This window comes from Trachypithecus francoisi, unplaced genomic scaffold (genome assembly GCF_009764315.1).
Source record: "Trachypithecus francoisi isolate TF-2019V2 unplaced genomic scaffold, Tfra_2.0 Lachesis_group7, whole genome shotgun sequence".
NCBI classification, from domain to species: Eukaryota; Metazoa; Chordata; class Mammalia; order Primates; family Cercopithecidae; genus Trachypithecus; species Trachypithecus francoisi.
In genome coordinates this window covers 66,157,798-66,175,050 of record NW_022681472.1, presented here as the reverse complement: position 1 = coordinate 66,175,050, position 17,253 = coordinate 66,157,798, and the positions used below count along the sequence as shown (strand labels likewise).

The window sequence follows — 17,253 nt, the reverse complement described above, 5'->3', positions numbered from 1 at the left end:
GCCTGCTTGTGTCTTTATATATACTACCTAATATGTGTGTGTGTGTATACTTTCTAATATATACTTATATATGTAAGTGTATACATAATATATGCTTTCCAATATGTATTCTGTATATACGTACTAGAAAACAACAAAGATGAGTGTGGTTCACTCTCTCTGGCAAAGACTGGAAAAATGCATGATTCTGAGATGCCTGCTGAAAATGAGAAAACCTTGAACCATGCCAAACAAAGCAGTTAATATAACTGCCCTAACCTCAAGTTAAGCATACTGATCAAGTTGGAAATTTTGTTCTGGAACATTTGCAAAGGCACATCCAGGGAAACGGGAATCAAATGCAGTAATTCTGCAAGTGTATTCAGGATGAATATAATATTCAGTGTCACCAGGCACCTCACTCCCCCCGCCCCCACCCCCGCCGTCTCACCTCCCTCCCTTAGATCCTGCCACTCCTCTCTGCTGGTGCTGGAAGCACTGGGCGGGCGGCTCTCCGGTCTAGAGCGGGCGGGGCGGACGCGCTTAGCCTAAGCCCAGGGTCCAGGAGCCCGGAGGGAGGTGGAGGCAAGGCGAGGCAGCAGGCGCTGAGTAGAGCTCAGTTGGAGCACAGTTTCCCTCCTGGACCGGTCGAGTCAGACCTCACGTGTAGACCAAGAGGATCAAAGGAAGGGTACGTTACCTGCGGCGCCGGTTATGCGCAGATCAGATGTGCCAGGAGCTGCAGGTGAGTCACTTGCTCTTCCCTCCCGCCCCCACCTCCTCGCCCGGAGTCCAACAGGTTGGATGGAGCGCAGCTTCCAGCGGCCCCGTGGGTTCACTTCTACTCTCACCTGGGCGCTGGCCTCGGCTTCTCCCTTTACCGAGGGAGGCCGTCGTTACTATTTAAATTTCTGCCCCAGCCCACGCTTGTTCTATTCCTTGCCTTTTTGCCTTTCCTTCTAAAATGAGAGCTCCGCTGTGCTCAGAACACCTGCTCTCCGAGAAACTTGTAGGGACAGAAATGGCTAAAAGGAAGGGTGCCTCAACAAAGTGCCTCAACACGAGGTGTACACTGGACAGGGTGGGAACTGACAGTGACATTCCTAGTTCTTAGTGACCCATTAGGGCTTCAATAAAAAGTCATCATTAATTATTCTTGTTTCTCAACCAGGAGGTCAAAACCTAAGGGAGACAGGAGAAGAAAATGGAGCGTCAGTGATCATCAGACTAGAATGAGAGTGAATTGGGAGAAAATGGTGCGGCCCCCTCACCCAGAGCACCCTCCCCCACCTGCTCACATCCCCAGCGAACACCTCCGGGGAGGCCTATGAGGCAGCAGTAAAAGAAGAGGGAGGAATATAAAGTCACAAGTTGGAATGGACCCGGTTACCACTTCCTTTGCTTTCTGAACTTTTTGTTTTGGTCTCCTGCGGGCAGGAGTGAGTCTCGCCATCCCCCTTGCTTGCTTGCTTGCATTCAGCTAAGAGTCATCTCTCTTCTTCTTCCTCCTCCGCCCCACATCTCCCTCCTTCCTCCCTTCCCCAACCCCTCCACCCACCAAGTAGCGAGTCATTCAATCTGTACACCTCCTGGGCTGAGAATCGCAATTGCGAAGTTGGGAGGCGGGGTGACAACGTTTGAGAAGGGCCAGGGCGATCGGCAGTGTGCACAGGGACTGTGTCGGGCTTGGACTTCACCTCATCCTTTCTCTTAGAGCGACCCTTCCTCTGCTCCCAGTCTCCTCTCTCTGCCACTTGTGCGCTGCTTCCGCGCACTCGCGGCTCCCTAGCGGCAGGAGGAGGAAGGAGCACAGCGGGTGGAGAGAGTGCGCCAGGGAGAGGTAACCCCTTCGGGAGCCCGGGGAATCCCGGTCGCCACCAGGGGCCGTGCCACCGCCCTCTCGGGACCAACGCTTCCGGCGTGTCCCCAACTTTGTGGCGCCCTCAGGCCGCGGCGACTGGGATAGAGATGCCTTCCAGCGGTAGAGCGCTGCTGGACTCGCCGCTGGACAGCGGCTCCCTGACCTCCCTGGACTCTAGTGTCTTCTGCAGCGAGGGTGAAGGGGAGCCCTTGGCGCTCGGGGACTGCTTCACGGTCAATGTGGGCGGCAGCCGCTTCGTGCTCTCGCAGCAGGCGCTGTCCTGCTTCCCGCACACGCGCCTTGGCAAGCTGGCTGTGGTGGTGGCTTCCTACCGCCGCCCTGGGGCCCTGGCCGCCGTGCCTAGCCCTCTGGAGCTTTGCGACGATGCCAACCCCGTGGACAACGAGTACTTCTTCGACCGCAGCTCGCAGGCGTTCCGCTATGTCCTGCACTACTACCGCACGGGCCGCCTGCATGTCATGGAGCAGCTGTGCGCGCTCTCCTTCCTGCAGGAGATCCAGTACTGGGGCATCGATGAGCTCAGCATCGATTCCTGCTGCAGGGACAGGTACCACGGAGGCAAGCGGCGGCTGGGCGGGGAGGCGGGAGCGGCAGAGAAAGAGAGGAAGGCACAGGTAGATTTGAGGCTTTACATAAGCTTCGCTGGAGCCAGGCCTAGCAATAAGGTGTGGCCACTTCTGGGTTGACAGGTGGGGTGGGGGTGGGGGACTGCAAAGCGTCATCGCCAACTTTTGAATAGAACTTTTTGAATCTCTTTGTTCCCTTTTTTGAGTATGCTAGTTTAACGTATAAGGCAAGGGACTTCAGGCCCACAATAAATATTTGGTGACTGAATAAATGAATCAGAAAAGCCATGCTCCAAAAGATGCACCTATAGGGATAAAAGATTTGGCACGCAGCATTATCATTTGTCAAACCTAGAACACTGACTGAAAAACTTGAATGGAGAATTGTTTTAAATATAGAAGATAAAAGGTTGGTCCCTTGATTGAAAGATTGTGGTACTCTGAGGTTACCTTGCTATTATTACCATTTCTTCATGAATACATTTCCTTTACACACACAAAAAAGTTCCATCTGCCAAACATCTGTTCTTGTTACCAGAAAATGGGTAATAAAATGTATTAATCCAAAGTAGCTTTGCTATGTATAAACTTCTACTAAGAAAGTGTCATTTTAAAAATTATAATCCAGGCCGGTCGTGGTGGCTCACGCCTGTAATCCCAGCACTTTGGGAGGCCGAGGCGGGTGGATCACTTGAGGCGAAGAGTTCGAGATCCCCGCCCCCAGGCAACATGGTGAAACCCTGTCTCTACTAAAAATACAAAAATTACCCCTGGGTGGTGGTGCATACCTGTAATCCCAGCTACTTAGGAGGCTGGGGCAGGAGAATCGCTTGAACCTGGGAAGTGGAGGCTACAGTGAGCTGAGATCACTCCACAGCACTCCAGCCTGGGCCGCAGAGCGAGACTCCATCTCAAATAAAATAAAATAAAATAACAAGAAAAAAGAAAAATAATCATAATCCTAAGGGAGAAATTCTGAATACTGTGGGTAAGACACAACCTAACTAAAATATGAATAGACATTTTTCTCCATTTCGTTGAACGAAGTCTGACCTCCCTGCCATATTTAATTATCTTATACTTCTGTATTTTAATAAAGTTCGACTAATCACCAAATTGTTTTCTCTACAAGATACTTCAGAAGAAAAGAGCTGAGTGAAACTTTAGACTTCAAGAAGGACACAGAAGACCAGGAAAGTCAACATGAGAGTGAACAGGACTTCTCCCAAGGACCTTGTCCCACTGTTCGCCAGAAGCTCTGGAATATCCTGGAGAAACCTGGATCTTCCACAGCTGCCCGTATCTTTGGGGTCATCTCTATTATCTTCGTGGTGGTTTCCATCATTAACATGGCCCTGATGTCAGCTGAGTTAAGCTGGCTGGACCTGCAGCTGCTGGAAATCCTGGAGTATGTGTGCATTAGCTGGTTCACCGGGGAGTTTGTCCTCCGCTTCCTGTGTGTGCGGGACAAGTGTCGCTTCCTAAGAAAGGTGCCGAACATCATAGACCTCCTTGCCATCTTGCCCTTCTACATCACTCTTCTGGTAGAAAGCCTAAGTGGGAGCCAGACCACGCAGGAGCTGGAGAACGTGGGGCGCATTGTCCAGGTTTTGAGGCTGCTCAGGGCTCTGCGCATGCTAAAGCTGGGCAGACATTCCACAGGTATTCAGATTTCATTGATGACTTTTAATTTGCATTGCATGTCAGCATTTGTTATTTGAGCACAGTACAAGGAAAGTAACGCTGAACTGATATTCAAAACTACCAACTCCCATGCTTTACCCGATCATGACCTCTAAGGAGATATTGGGAAGATAAAACCTTGAAGTTGTTATCACAGGTATAGAGAAGTGAGCTCTCACATGCCTCCTCTCCATAAGAGAAATGTTGAGAGAAAATTTGACCATTTGCTAACCTCAGTTTATTTGAAACCATTGCCCAGAAGATTTACAAAAATTAAAGGCACTCTGCCTCTTCAAGGTTCTAGACAAAACAGGCCTAAATGACACATAAAAAGATACACATAAATTATATATGCTATGTAGGGACATAAACCAATTTCTCTTCAGTATCCAAGAAGTACTTGCCACATATACTCCTTGGCAGAAGGGAAAGTCAGCCCTTCAGAGCGTTCTCTGGCCATTTAGAAAGAGAAATGACTAGGCACAGGTGGCCTTTCCAAAATTTTCGAAGAAGCAATGAAAATATTTTGCTTTGGGAGAAAGCAAAATGAACTAATGAAATGCTTTATCTAGTATCTGAAGGTTTTCTTGTCCCTAACCTGGGATGTATGAGAGAGGGGAATACAGAAATCCCTTAGATTTTGTGTGCCATAGAGCCTTTGAAAATACAATTAATATTTTCCTAGAAAAGTCTCCATATAACACACACACAAACACATAAGGTACGTGAAAATTATAATCAATATCAGTGAAAATCACAAGAACTGATTAAAAATGATTCTTGCATCCCCAACAGTAGTAGTTATCAGTGGCTGGCCCTGCAACTGTCAGATGTTTTGGAGTACATGAGTTTCCTTATGACATACTTTAATGAAAATAAGAATACCCAGACAAGCTTGTTGAAATACAGTTTCTGGCTCCAATCCCCAGAAAGCTTGAGGCCGGATCTAGGAGAACACATTTTATAAATAATAAGTTCACCAATGACTTTGATGTAGGTGATTTTTGGACAAAACCTTGAGAAACACTGAAGTATGATGTCATATTAATTTTATATATGTTGACACAAATACATATTAGCACAAACAAATTGACTACAGATTACTATCCCTATTTTATTTCCCTAGATATGTGCCCTGACTGACCACCTCAAAAAGGTTGATGGTAGTTGTCCTTCTAATAAATGTTGAGTGAAATTAACTTCTGATATGTTATTCTTCAACATTTCTCTGGTAATTAGAACTTATTATAATATAATTTTGGTGTATTTTCCTAGCTAGTCTCACATACCAGGAATTTGATAATGGTGTTTCTAACGACTTTTATAAGTACCACTCTTTGTTTTCTGACACAGATAATGGGATGCTTTCTTCAAGTATTTATAAACTCTTCACAAGACTCAATTTAAAAACACCCAGTAAAGACTACATTTTTTTCTAGAAGAAAGGAAAAGGAAAATAACAGTAATTTCCACAATGTCACCTCTTCAAAGATTTTCTCCATTCTAAAACATGTATAAAGTTTTAGTAAACCCTTAATTATTAAACATATATGACTAGGATATTTGACAATTTTTGCCTCAACACTACACTTATTAAAATTTAAATAGAGATGATCTATTTCCCCATGTAATAATTATAAATAAAAATTGAGAGGTGTTATAGAATAATGGGTTTTTGGCCAGACAACTAGGTTTAAATCATGGCTCTGTAGCTTTCTATTAGATAAGCTATCTCTTCATGCCTCAGCCTCCTCATCTGTATAATGGCATAACAATTACCTTGTCCCTCTTACATCCTTTCCTTTGAGGATTCTCTGAGTTAATAGAGATAACATGCTAGAAATTCCACCCACTTTGTTTTCCTTTACACAATTGCTTTGAACATTTGCTTTAAATTAAAACAGTGTTCCCAGACAAATGCTATGCATCTCCTCATGTGTTGTGAATTTATTTAAGGAACGTAATTTCATGTAGACACATCAAGGCCAGTTCTTTATAAAGGTAAAGGTATTATAAAGGTATTCTGAAAGATATTCTTTTAAAGTTAAACTTCAAACTATTCAATGATCTTTAAAAATAGCTGGTTAATAATTCAAGAATATCTCAAACTTTGAAGAGCAAGATTCAAAGTCATAAGAGTATGATTAGTATGCTAATGCATTTGAAATAGTTTCTAGTGAGTGAATAAAAACAAATAATGATTCTAAGGGGTATTATTTTGGACTTCTGAGGCAATATCATTTTGACATCATGTTGATATTATTTCAAAATGTGGACAAACTTTATTAACCACCTCTCTAGTATTAGGGAATAAATCGTATGGTTCATTCAAAGCCTGGCTCCATAATGGGCTTTTCTTTCTTTCTTTTTTTTTTTTCTGAAACAAAGTCTCATTCTATTGCCCAGGTTGGATTTTAATGGCGTGATCTCGGCTCACGGCAAACTTCGCCTCACGGGTTCAAGTTATTCTCCTGTCTCAGTCTCCCAAGTAACTAGGATTACAGGCACACACTATCACAACGGGCTGATTTTTGTACTTTTAGTAGACACAGGGTTTCACCATGTTGGCCAGGCTGGTCTTGAACTCCTGACCTCGTGATCTGCCTGCCTCGGCCTCTCCAAGTGCTGGGATTATAGGCGTGAGCCACCACGCTGGCTCATAAGGGGTTCTTACTCCCCTTAGGACCTAGTGTCTTCAGAGACAGAATTGGAGTATCGAGGGTCTGTCTCCCTGGGGTTTAATAAATCCTCAGATCTAGGAATGGAAAAGCAGCCAATGCTTCATAATGAGTAAATTCTCTAGTGGTTCCATTTTCCATATCTTTGTGCAATGGAGGAATATTCTGTATTCAGGTCTGTTATTATAGGAAAGCAGAAATTTTATGTACTCAAGGGAGATAATTTCCTATAGCTTTGGTATTAAGGACTAGGGTTTCAGTGGGTGTCTTGGGAGTTCAGACCTCCTCTTGATATACCGCTGAGAATATCCCCTGAATATACATGTGATGTTCTCATGTCAAGTTTATCACCAATGCCTAACTTCCTTCTGCTGCTTCACTTTGTTGCTATGGTGCCCATTGTTTACTTTTTCTGGCTTTCCGGTAATCAGGTTCCTGATTGTGTTAAACTTCACAAGGAAGGTGAGAAAAACAGACACATAAAATGCAAGACAACATAAAAGTGGCATTAGAAACAAGTGCTAAAATGATGCACTGAAATGCAGATGTGACCAAATGAGCCCTCCACATACAACACCGCAAAGGCCTCTTATTGTGCAGACTAAAGTACAAAAGTCCTATCATACCATCCCTGCCTGCCTTCAGCCTTACTTCTCGCCCTCTTTTTAATAGTAGAAGTTCAATAATTCTATAGGTGAATTAATGAATCTAATTATATTTCTCTCTAGCCTTCTCAACTTGGTCCCATCAACTAGACTGTGAACTTCCTGAGCACAAGGATTATGATTTAATCAACTTTGTATCCCCAGAACATTGCCCAGTGCTGGGGACATTTAAGTGTGCAATGCAGTTTGTGGGTGGAGAGCAAGGAGGGAGAGGGGAGGGAAGGGAAGGAAGAGAGAGAAGAGGGATGCCAATGACTGACAACATTTGTTCTATTGCAGGATTACGCTCCCTTGGGATGACAATCACCCAGTGTTATGAAGAAGTTGGCCTACTGCTCCTATTTCTATCCGTGGGAATCTCTATATTTTCAACTGTAGAATACTTTGCTGAGCAAAGCATTCCTGACACAACCTTCACAAGTGTCCCTTGTGCATGGTGGTGGGCCACCACCTCTATGACTACCGTGGGATATGGGGACATTAGACCAGACACCACCACAGGCAAAATCGTGGCCTTCATGTGTATATTATCAGGAATTCTTGTCTTGGCCTTGCCTATTGCTATTATTAATGATCGCTTCTCTGCTTGCTACTTCACCTTGAAACTCAAGGAAGCAGCTGTTAGACAGCGTGAAGCCCTAAAGAAGCTTACCAAGAATATAGCCACTGACTCATATATCAGTGTTAACTTGAGAGATGTCTATGCCCGGAGTATCATGGAGATGCTTCGACTGAAAGGCAGAGAAAGAGCAAGTACCAGGAGCAGCGGGGGAGATGATTTCTGGTTTTGAATTAATTTTCAATTTATTTACAAAAGCTATGTACAATTTACTAAAATGATAAAGCAGGGATGTGGATTTCTGTATTCTGATGATGAGTCTCTTCGGAGTACTGCTCATCTTAATTAATTTTTGCTGATACATTGCTTCATCTACTAGAATATTTCACATCACCTATAACAACTGCACAGTGTTCTGACACATCTGAGTATCCAAAATAGCCAATTAACACAATCAAATACAACTGGGCAAATATAAACATGTTTGAATTGTCAAATATAAAATAATGTTATTGCAATACATACAAAAAGTTAAAGATTTTATGTATCGCTAATAGTAGAAATTTTCTGCACCACTATTTTTTTAAAAATGGAAGTTAAACTGCATAGCTCAGAGAAAGATAAGTAAATATTTAAGAACATATTGAACAACTTTGCTATTTAAAGATATTATCCAAGTACATAAATTATTCCTTTCTCTATCAATTCAAGCTATTGAATATTATAATTAGCTTTACAAGAGGAAACCCTTATTTGATGGGCAGAGATTGTATCCCTACCTTCTTTTTCGTGTAAACCACTGGTCACAAATGAACTGATCTCTGTATCCCATTATTACTATAAGAGGTGGGAATCCCAAAACTGCTTAGATTGCAGTACATAAGTCTGCACAAAAACTTCAACAATTGCACATCTTCATTCTCCCAACTGAGTGTAATATGTGGAGCATAAAACAGCATATTTCTCAGTACTTCATGAATATCAGATGGTCTTTAAATGTCTCTTTATGGATGTATTGTTCACGTTATGGCTTTAAAATAATGAATATGTGGAAGTGAGGTAGTGAACATCCTAAATTTCTACACTGAAATTATTAAATAATCTTATTTCATAAAATGGGAAATATATGTTGAATGACATCACTGGATGAACTTGAAGATCTTTAATTTGTTAACAAAAAATTTTATGGACAGCTTTCTGACTGTTCGAGTAAATAGCAAATGTTCAAACTTTACAGGCATTTTGACATTCATGATAATAATACAATTCCTAGACATTGTGTTATATAATTAAAGCCAAAACCTCTAAAGCTAAGAACTAGCTCATGATTCCCATTATTTTAGTAAATGAGATTCTAAAACCTAAGAATAACAAGGAATGCATCACTTTCATACCTACATTTCCAATATAATAGAGTCCCCAAGGGGAAGAAAATCGGTTCTTGAGGAAAAAGAAAAAATCTTTTCACTTCATATACAAAACACAGATAAGCACATTGAGTATATCTGTGGCGTTAACATTTCATGGGGGTGAGATATTAGGGAAAAAATGCCTAGAAGGCTCTTTGCCAGGGGTTCGTGGTGATAAGAAATAAACATTGAGGACTGCTTTAATATATAGCTATAACATATTTCATAAACTTTATTCAAGACATCCTATTATGCTATGCACTACCAAGAAAGAAAGATGCCAGTCAACTGTAAGATGCCATTAACTGTAAAATGCATCCGGATTTCAGATATGTAAAAATTTAAAATAAGCACCTTAAAATCAATGAAATATCGCATGTTCTACCTCCTGTTTTCTGGTATGCATGGTAAGCTCTGAAAACATTTTCACTGATGGCATGAGTTTTAGATTGTGTGCTAAAGTACTTTCATTCATTTAACTTGTTTCCACTTCTCCTAAATATTAGAAAAGGTTCAGGAGATATGAATATTAATAAGATAAATATTTTCCTTCTTACACACATACATGGGTGCTAGAGTGTGGCACGGGGCCACTAGTCGTAGTAGAAATCCCTTCCACAATCTGAAAGGGAAGTAGAAATTAGACACAGAAGGTAACCTTACTCCAGCTTTTCTAGAACTTTCCCTAATAAGAATAGTTACTCTGATCCAGGACTGTGCTCTGTATTCATCATGTATTATGCCATTTTCTCCTCAAAATATCCCTATTATATATTACTATTCTTATACTCTTCAAAATACATATTTTATATATTTGTTAACTCAACAAATATTTATTAAGGATCTTTTGGTGTGCCAGGGACTAGGGAGTCTTTCCTAAACAAGACTAGGTCCTGTTTTCTTGTACTTAACATTCTATTCAAAGGTGTGTGAGGGAAAGACAGAGAAACTGAAACATTAAAAGGTATAAACTTGCCTAAATTCACACAGGCTATAGACGGCAGAGCCAGGGCTGAACACCAATCTGCCTGACCCTGAAAACGACAATCCTAAACGTCAAGTTGCAGATTTCATTCTTCCTAAACAAGCTCTGCATAGAAATTTATTTTTTAGGCAGGCAAGCCAACTTCTTGTGCATGGAGAAGTTCAATATGCCTTAAGTAAAATATCAGCTTATTCTCAGAGGTGGAATGGTGCTTTTAAGTAAAGGCTGTGGTGACACCTTATAGTCATTATTAGATTAAACAAATATTATCTTTAGAGTAAATAGTAGTTGGAAAATAAAAAAAATTAAAAACTATGTGTATACATATGTATATATGTTTTTATCATGGAGGATCCTAAACATCTTCTCTACAAATGTGCTGTAAGCTATATAAATGTTGTCAAGATGTAAGTATTCAGAAAGAAGTTTTAAAATGTCATTGCTTACTCAATTTTGCTGTTAAATAAAATATCAGTTTATTTATCCAATGAATGTATATATAAGCAAACCAAATTTCATTTAAGTAAAAAAATCAAAGCAGGAACTCTGCCAATTTTATATCCCATTGTTTTAACACATTAAACACTTTTTAAACATCTAAGAATTATTGTTATGAAACAATAATTTTAAAAAATATAAATAATTGAATTATTGTCTTTCTCTAAGCTATTTAGAAAACACTGCTTTCTTTGTTTTGTCTTGGTTTTTTGAGACGGAGCCTCGCTCTGTGGCCCAGGCTGGAGTGCAGTACTGCAATCTTGGCTCACTGCAAGCTCCGCCTCCTGGGTTCACATCCTTCTCCTGCCTCAGCCTCCCAAGTAGCTGGGACTACAGGCGCCCGCCACCATGCCCAGCTAATTTTTTGTATTTTTAGTAGAGACGGGGTTTCATCATGTTAGCCACTTTCTTTGTTAATTTAACTGTTATTTTAAGTTCAGGGATATATGTGCAGGTTCGTTATACAGGTAAATTTGTGTCATCAGAGGTTTTTTGTACAGATTATTTCATAACCCAGGTATTAAACCTAGTACCCATTAGTTATTTTTCCTGATTCTCTCTCTCCTCCTAACCAGCACCCTCTGCTAGGCCCCAGTGTGTGTTGTTTCCCGCTATGTGTTCATGTGTTCTCATTATTTAGTTCCCACTTATAAGTGAGAACATGTGGTATTTGGTTTTCTCTTCCTGCATTACGATAATAAGGATAATAGCTTCCAGCTCCATCCATGTCCCTGCAAATGACATGATCTCATTCTTTCATATGATATGGCTGGATAGTACTTCATGGTGTATACATACATTTTCTTTATCCAGTCTACAGTTGATGGGCATTTAGGTTTATTCCATGTCTTTGCTACTGTGAATAGTGCTGCAATGAACATACATGTGCATGTATCTTTATAATTACACAATTTATATTCCTTGGTTATATACCTATTAATGGGACTGCTGGATCCAATGGTATTTCTGTTTTTAGGTTTTTGAGGAATTGCCACACTCTCACATGGGTGAACTAATTTACACTCCCAGCAACAGTGTATAAGTGTTCCAATTTCTCCACAAGTTCACCAGCATCTGCTTTTTTTTTTTTTTTTTTTACTTTTTAATAATTGCCATTCCGACTAGTGTGAAATGATATCTCACTGTGGTTTTGATTTGCGTTTCTCTAATGATCAGTGATATTGAGGCTTTTTTCATATCATTGTTGGCTGGATGTATGTTTTCTTTTGAAAAGTGTCTGTTCATATCCTTTGCCTACTTTTTAATGGGATTATTTGTTTTTTTCTTATAAATTTAAGTATCTTATAGATGCTGGAATATTAGACCTTTGTAGATGTATAGTTTGCAAATATTTTCCCCCAATCTGTAGGTTGTCTGTTCACTCTGCTGATAGGTTCCTTTGCTCTGACAAAGCTCTAGAGTTTAATTAGATCCCATTTGTCAATTTTTCCTTTCGCTGCAACCGACTTTTGTGTCTTCATCACGAAATCTCTGCCTGTTAGAAAACACTACTTTCGAACATTTAAATGCATATGGGCAATGCTTGAGTACCTAAAAAAGCAATTTTAAGAAATTACAGATGTATCTCTATTAAGAGTGACATATTCATATTTTATTTTATGTGTATATTATTTATATAACATACAAGAAATTGTTGCATTTATCATTTTAATGCAAAGTAGTATCAACTATAATGGATTAGATGCACAAATAACTGAGGTAGGAATCTCAGTTCTGTGTTTTAATGTGGAATTCTTATGCTTATTAAAATATTTTGATTAGCTGTTGCAGAAAATAGATATGCTGACCCAATTTATCTAAGCAAAACATTGTCACTGGATAAGCTTACTACCTTGAGAAATATTTTTATTGATACATTGTGTTAACAAGAAAAGTCTCTTCTTTTGAAATATTAGCCATTAATAACTGTCTTATGAATCCTTCAGTTCAGATCCAACAAGATATTGGATAACAGGCAAATGATGTGTTCTGATGATTTCCTTCATGACTTTTCTTCGCAAAGCATCACCACCCCAGAACTCTCTCCAAGCCATACTAATATAAGGAAGATAAATGTCACATAGGGAGAGCTTTACTCACCAACAGGCAATTGCTCACATGGTACATTTTTAAGGATGATAGGAAAACCTGTATACTCACCATCCTTATGTTCTCACTGTGTTAATATTATATTATATTGTATTATATTATATTATAATCACTCCCTTGCTTGCCCTCTCAACTCTAGTGCCCCCTCTTCCTTCCTAGTATTAAATTGGCAATACCTTGACTCTAATTAAATCCAATCCAACGCCTTCTTGTGCCTGCCCTTGTAGAGTAGATCATACCCTACAGAAAAAAACACAATGCCTGCAGACTGCTCTCACTTTACATTCATGCCTACAACCCCAAATGGGTTCTTAAAGCTTCCAGGCAATCTCATATGGCAATTCCTGAGTCCATTCACTTTCCTGAGAGAAGTAAAAACCTCTAACACCTCCCTTGGATTCCGCTTTTACTCAGAAAATAGAATCAGAAGAGGATTTTTTAAAAAAGAGTCATCACCCACATTTATCCACCTACCTCCATCTGTGCCTATTAACTCTGCCTTTCCTCACTTTACGAGGTTTGGATCGTCCATCCACACTTTATCTCCGACTCCAGGACGTTGCTACAGAGAGCTTTTCCCCTCTTCTTAGTATTTTATCAAATTTCCCCCTTCCTACTTCCTGTCAGCACACAAACATGATTTTTTTTCCCATCTTAAAATTAAAAAAAAAAAAAAAGCCGTCAAAACTCCTTGAATCTATTTCGTCCTCTAGAAAACATCGAATTCTCTTCTCTTTTTTATGGCAAAACTATTTGACAGCAGTCTCCATACTCACTCTCTCCCTTTGTATATTCACTGTGTATCTTTCCATTCTTTCCTGAAAAATCACATAAGTCTACCACCCCTACAACTCCTGTAAAACTTTCTCTTAAGGTCAGCAGTGACCCCATCATTGCCAAATCCAATCATTTCTTAGAACTCATATTGCCAGATTCATCAACAGCATTTTGCAAGATTAATTACAGATTCTTCCTTAAAACACTTCCTTCACTTGATTTCCAGTCCTTCATGCCTTCCTAATTTAATCCCCACTTCACCGTTCAGTCATCTTTTCTAATTGAGGTCGTAAATCAGAGCTTAATCATCAGTCCTCTTTTATGCTTCATTTATTCTGCTCCCTTGATAAAAATCACCTGATTCCATGGCTTACATATCATTGATTCTTGGTCAATTCCCAAATTTCTACATTCAGATTAGAACTTTCCTCTCACTGTATTTCCAGATTTGTGAACTAACTGCCTGTTCAAAAGATGTCTAATAAACATCTCACAATTTGCACATCCAATAACAAATTATTTATCTTTTCCCCAAACTCTAAGTTCAAGTCCTCTGAGAAGCAGATACCAAGACAGGTGATTTTTACAATATTGATTATGTGCAAGATATATACTTGGGGAAAAATGCTTATGAATAATAAAGAGAAGGAATCTAGAGAAGGTGGGAAGACTCTTCAGACCGTGATGCAGGTCTGACAGCTATGAAGAAGAGGGAGGAGGAGGAAAATTGGGTGAAAAAAAAAAAAAGGCACTGATTACATCCCATTCCTAAGAAACTTCAGCCGGTTGGATGGAAAATACTTGAGAAAAAGTAGTCCATTAAGGAGTCCTACATTTTTTAAGAGATGGGATTATTGGCATATCTCGGAGATATTACAGGTTAATTTCCAGACCACCCACAATAAAGTGATTATCACAATAAAGTGAGTCACACAAATTGTTTTGATTTTCCATTGAATATATAATTGTGTTTACACTATACTATGGCATATTAAGTGTGCAATAGCATTAGGTCTAAAAAACAATGTATTAACAATGTAAAACTAGTTTATTGCTAAGAAACACTAATAATCATCCGAGCCTCAGCAAGTTGAAATCTTTTTGCTGATATAAGGTCTTGCCTTAATATTGATGGCTGCTGACTGGTTAGGGTGGTGGTTACTGAAGCTTGGGGTGGCTGTGGCTATTTCTTTAAATAAGACAACAATGAAGTATGTACATCGATAATTGATATTTTCTTTCACAAATACTTTTCCATAGCATGAAATGCTGTGTGATAGCATTTTACCCACAGTAAATCTTCTTTCAAAATTGGAGTCAATCCTCTCAAGCCCTGCTGCTGTTTTATTAACTGTATCTCTGTAATATTCTGAATCATTTGTTGTCATTGCAACAATATTCACAGCATCTTTGCCAGGAGTAAATTACATCTCAAGAAATCACTTTCTTTGTTGTTCATCCATTAGAAGCAACTCCTCATCCATTCAAGCTATGTCATGAGATTGCAGCAAGTCAATCACATTTTCAGATATCACTTCTAATTTGAATTCTCTAGCTATTTCCACCCCATCTGCAGTTAGTTCCTCCACTAATGTCTTGAACCCCTTAAAGTCATCTATTAGGTTTTGAATCAACTTCTTCCAGTCTCCCATAAAAATTGATAGTTTGACCTCCTCCTATGAATCACAAATGTTCTTAGTGACATCTAAAGTTGTGAAATTTTTCTAGAAGGTATTCAAATTACTTTGCTCAGACCCATTAGAGGAATCACTGTAGCAGCTATACTCTTACAAAATGTATTTCTAAAATAATAGGACTTTAAAGTTAAAATTACTCCTTGATCCATGGGATATAGAATGAGTGTTGTGTTAGCGGGAATAAAAACAACATTAAACTCCTTGTACATCTCCAGCAGAGCTCTTGGGTGACTAGACACATTGTTAATGAGAAATGATATATTTTGAAAGTATTTTTTTTTTTTTCTGAGCAGTGGGTCTCAACAGTGGGTCTCAACAAATATTCAGTAAGCCATGCTACAAACAGACATATTGTCATCCAGGATTTTTGTGTCACTTATAAAGCACAGCAAGAATAAATACAGCATAACTCTTAAGGGCCCTGCAATTTTTCATATGGTAAATATGTACTGGCTTCAACTGCAGATCATCAGCTACATTCGCTTCTAAAAAGATAGCCTGTTTGTAAGCTTTGAAGGCAGGCATTAATCTATCCTCTTTAGCTATGAAAGTACTAGATAGCATCTTCTTCCAATGCATGCCTATTTCATATATATTGAAAACCTACTGTTTAGTGTAGCTACTTTCATCAATTATCTTCACTAGATCTTCTAGATAATTACTGCAGCTTCTATGTCAGCACTTGATGCTTCACCTTGAACTTTCTTTTTTTTTTTTTTTTTTTTTTTTTTTTTTTTGAGGCGGAGTCTCGCTCTGTCGCCCGGACTGGAGTGTAGTGGCCAGATTTCAGCTCACTGCAAGCTCCGCCTCCCGGGTTTCCGCCATTCTCCTGCCTCAGCCTCCCGAGTAGCTGGGACTACAGGCGCCCGCCACCTCGCCCGGCTAGTTTTTGTATTTTTAGTAGAGACGGGGTTTCACCGTGTTAGCCAGGATGGTCTCGATCTCCTGACCTCGTGATCCGCCCGTCTCGGCCTCCCAAAGTGCTGGGATTACAGGCTTGAGCCACCGCGCCCGGCCCACCTTGAACTTTCATATTAAAGTTTTTAACATTTCTGGAAAGCATTTTTTTCCTTAAACCTCACCAGCCAAACTCTGTTAGCTTCAAACTCTTCTTCTGCAGTTTCCTCACCTTTCTCAGCCTTCATAGAATTGAAAAGAAGGAGAGCCTTGCAGTGGATTAGACTCTGGCTTAAGGGAATGTTGTGGCTGGTTTGATCTCCCTAGACCACTAAAACTTTCTCCATATCATCAATAGACTGTTTAACTTTCTTATCATGTGAGTGTTCACAGGGATATAATTTTTAATTTCCTTCAATAATTTTTTCTTCATGTTCACAACTGGCTAACTTTTTGGCACACAAGGCCTAGTTATTGGCCCATCACAGCTTTTAGCATGCCTTCTTCATTAAGCTTAATCCTCTCTAGCTTTTGACTTAAAGTGAGAGATTAACACTTAGAGAGGCCCTTTTAGGGTTATTAATTGGTCTAATTTTCATATTGTCATTTCCTAAGGAGATTTAATATTGTCATTTCCTAATATTGTCAGGCCCAAGGAGAGGAAGAATGGCTGGTCGGTGGAGCCATCAGAACACACACATTTATTGATTAAGTTTGCCATCTTATATGGATGAGGTCTGTGGAGCCTCAAAACAATTACAATAATAACATCAAGGGTCACTTATCAGAGATCACTGTATTAGATATAATAATAATTTAAAACATTGAAATATCATGAGAGTTACCAAAATTGGACACAGAGACATGAT

The 17,253-nt window shown here is 39.8% G+C and overlaps 1 protein-coding gene across 1 annotated transcript; it reads left to right on the top strand.

The window, feature by feature from the left end:
- The first annotated feature begins 525 nt into the window (after positions 1-525).
- KCNV1 (potassium voltage-gated channel modifier subfamily V member 1) lies at positions 526-12,694 on the top strand. The gene is made up of 4 exons (XM_033203019.1): positions 526-724; positions 1,151-2,408; positions 3,560-4,089; positions 7,733-12,694. The coding sequence occupies exons 2-4, from the start codon at positions 1,948-1,950 to the stop codon at positions 8,242-8,244; spliced, it is 1,503 nt and encodes a 500-aa protein (XP_033058910.1). The 5' UTR covers positions 526-724; positions 1,151-1,947; the 3' UTR covers positions 8,245-12,694.
- Positions 12,695-17,253: the final 4,559 nt, after the last annotated feature.

Excerpts from the sequence above, each read along its gene's own strand:
- KCNV1 (XM_033203019.1), top strand. The coding sequence starts at position 1,948 with ATGCCTTCCAGCGGTAGAGCGCTGCTGGACTCGCCGCTGGACAGCGGC. Across the intron at positions 2,409-3,559 it reads GATTCCTGCTGCAGGGACAG|ATACTTCAGAAGAAAAGAGC; the intron begins GTACCACGGAGG and ends TTTCTCTACAAG. Across the intron at positions 4,090-7,732 it reads GCTGGGCAGACATTCCACAG|GATTACGCTCCCTTGGGATG; the intron begins GTATTCAGATTT and ends GTTCTATTGCAG.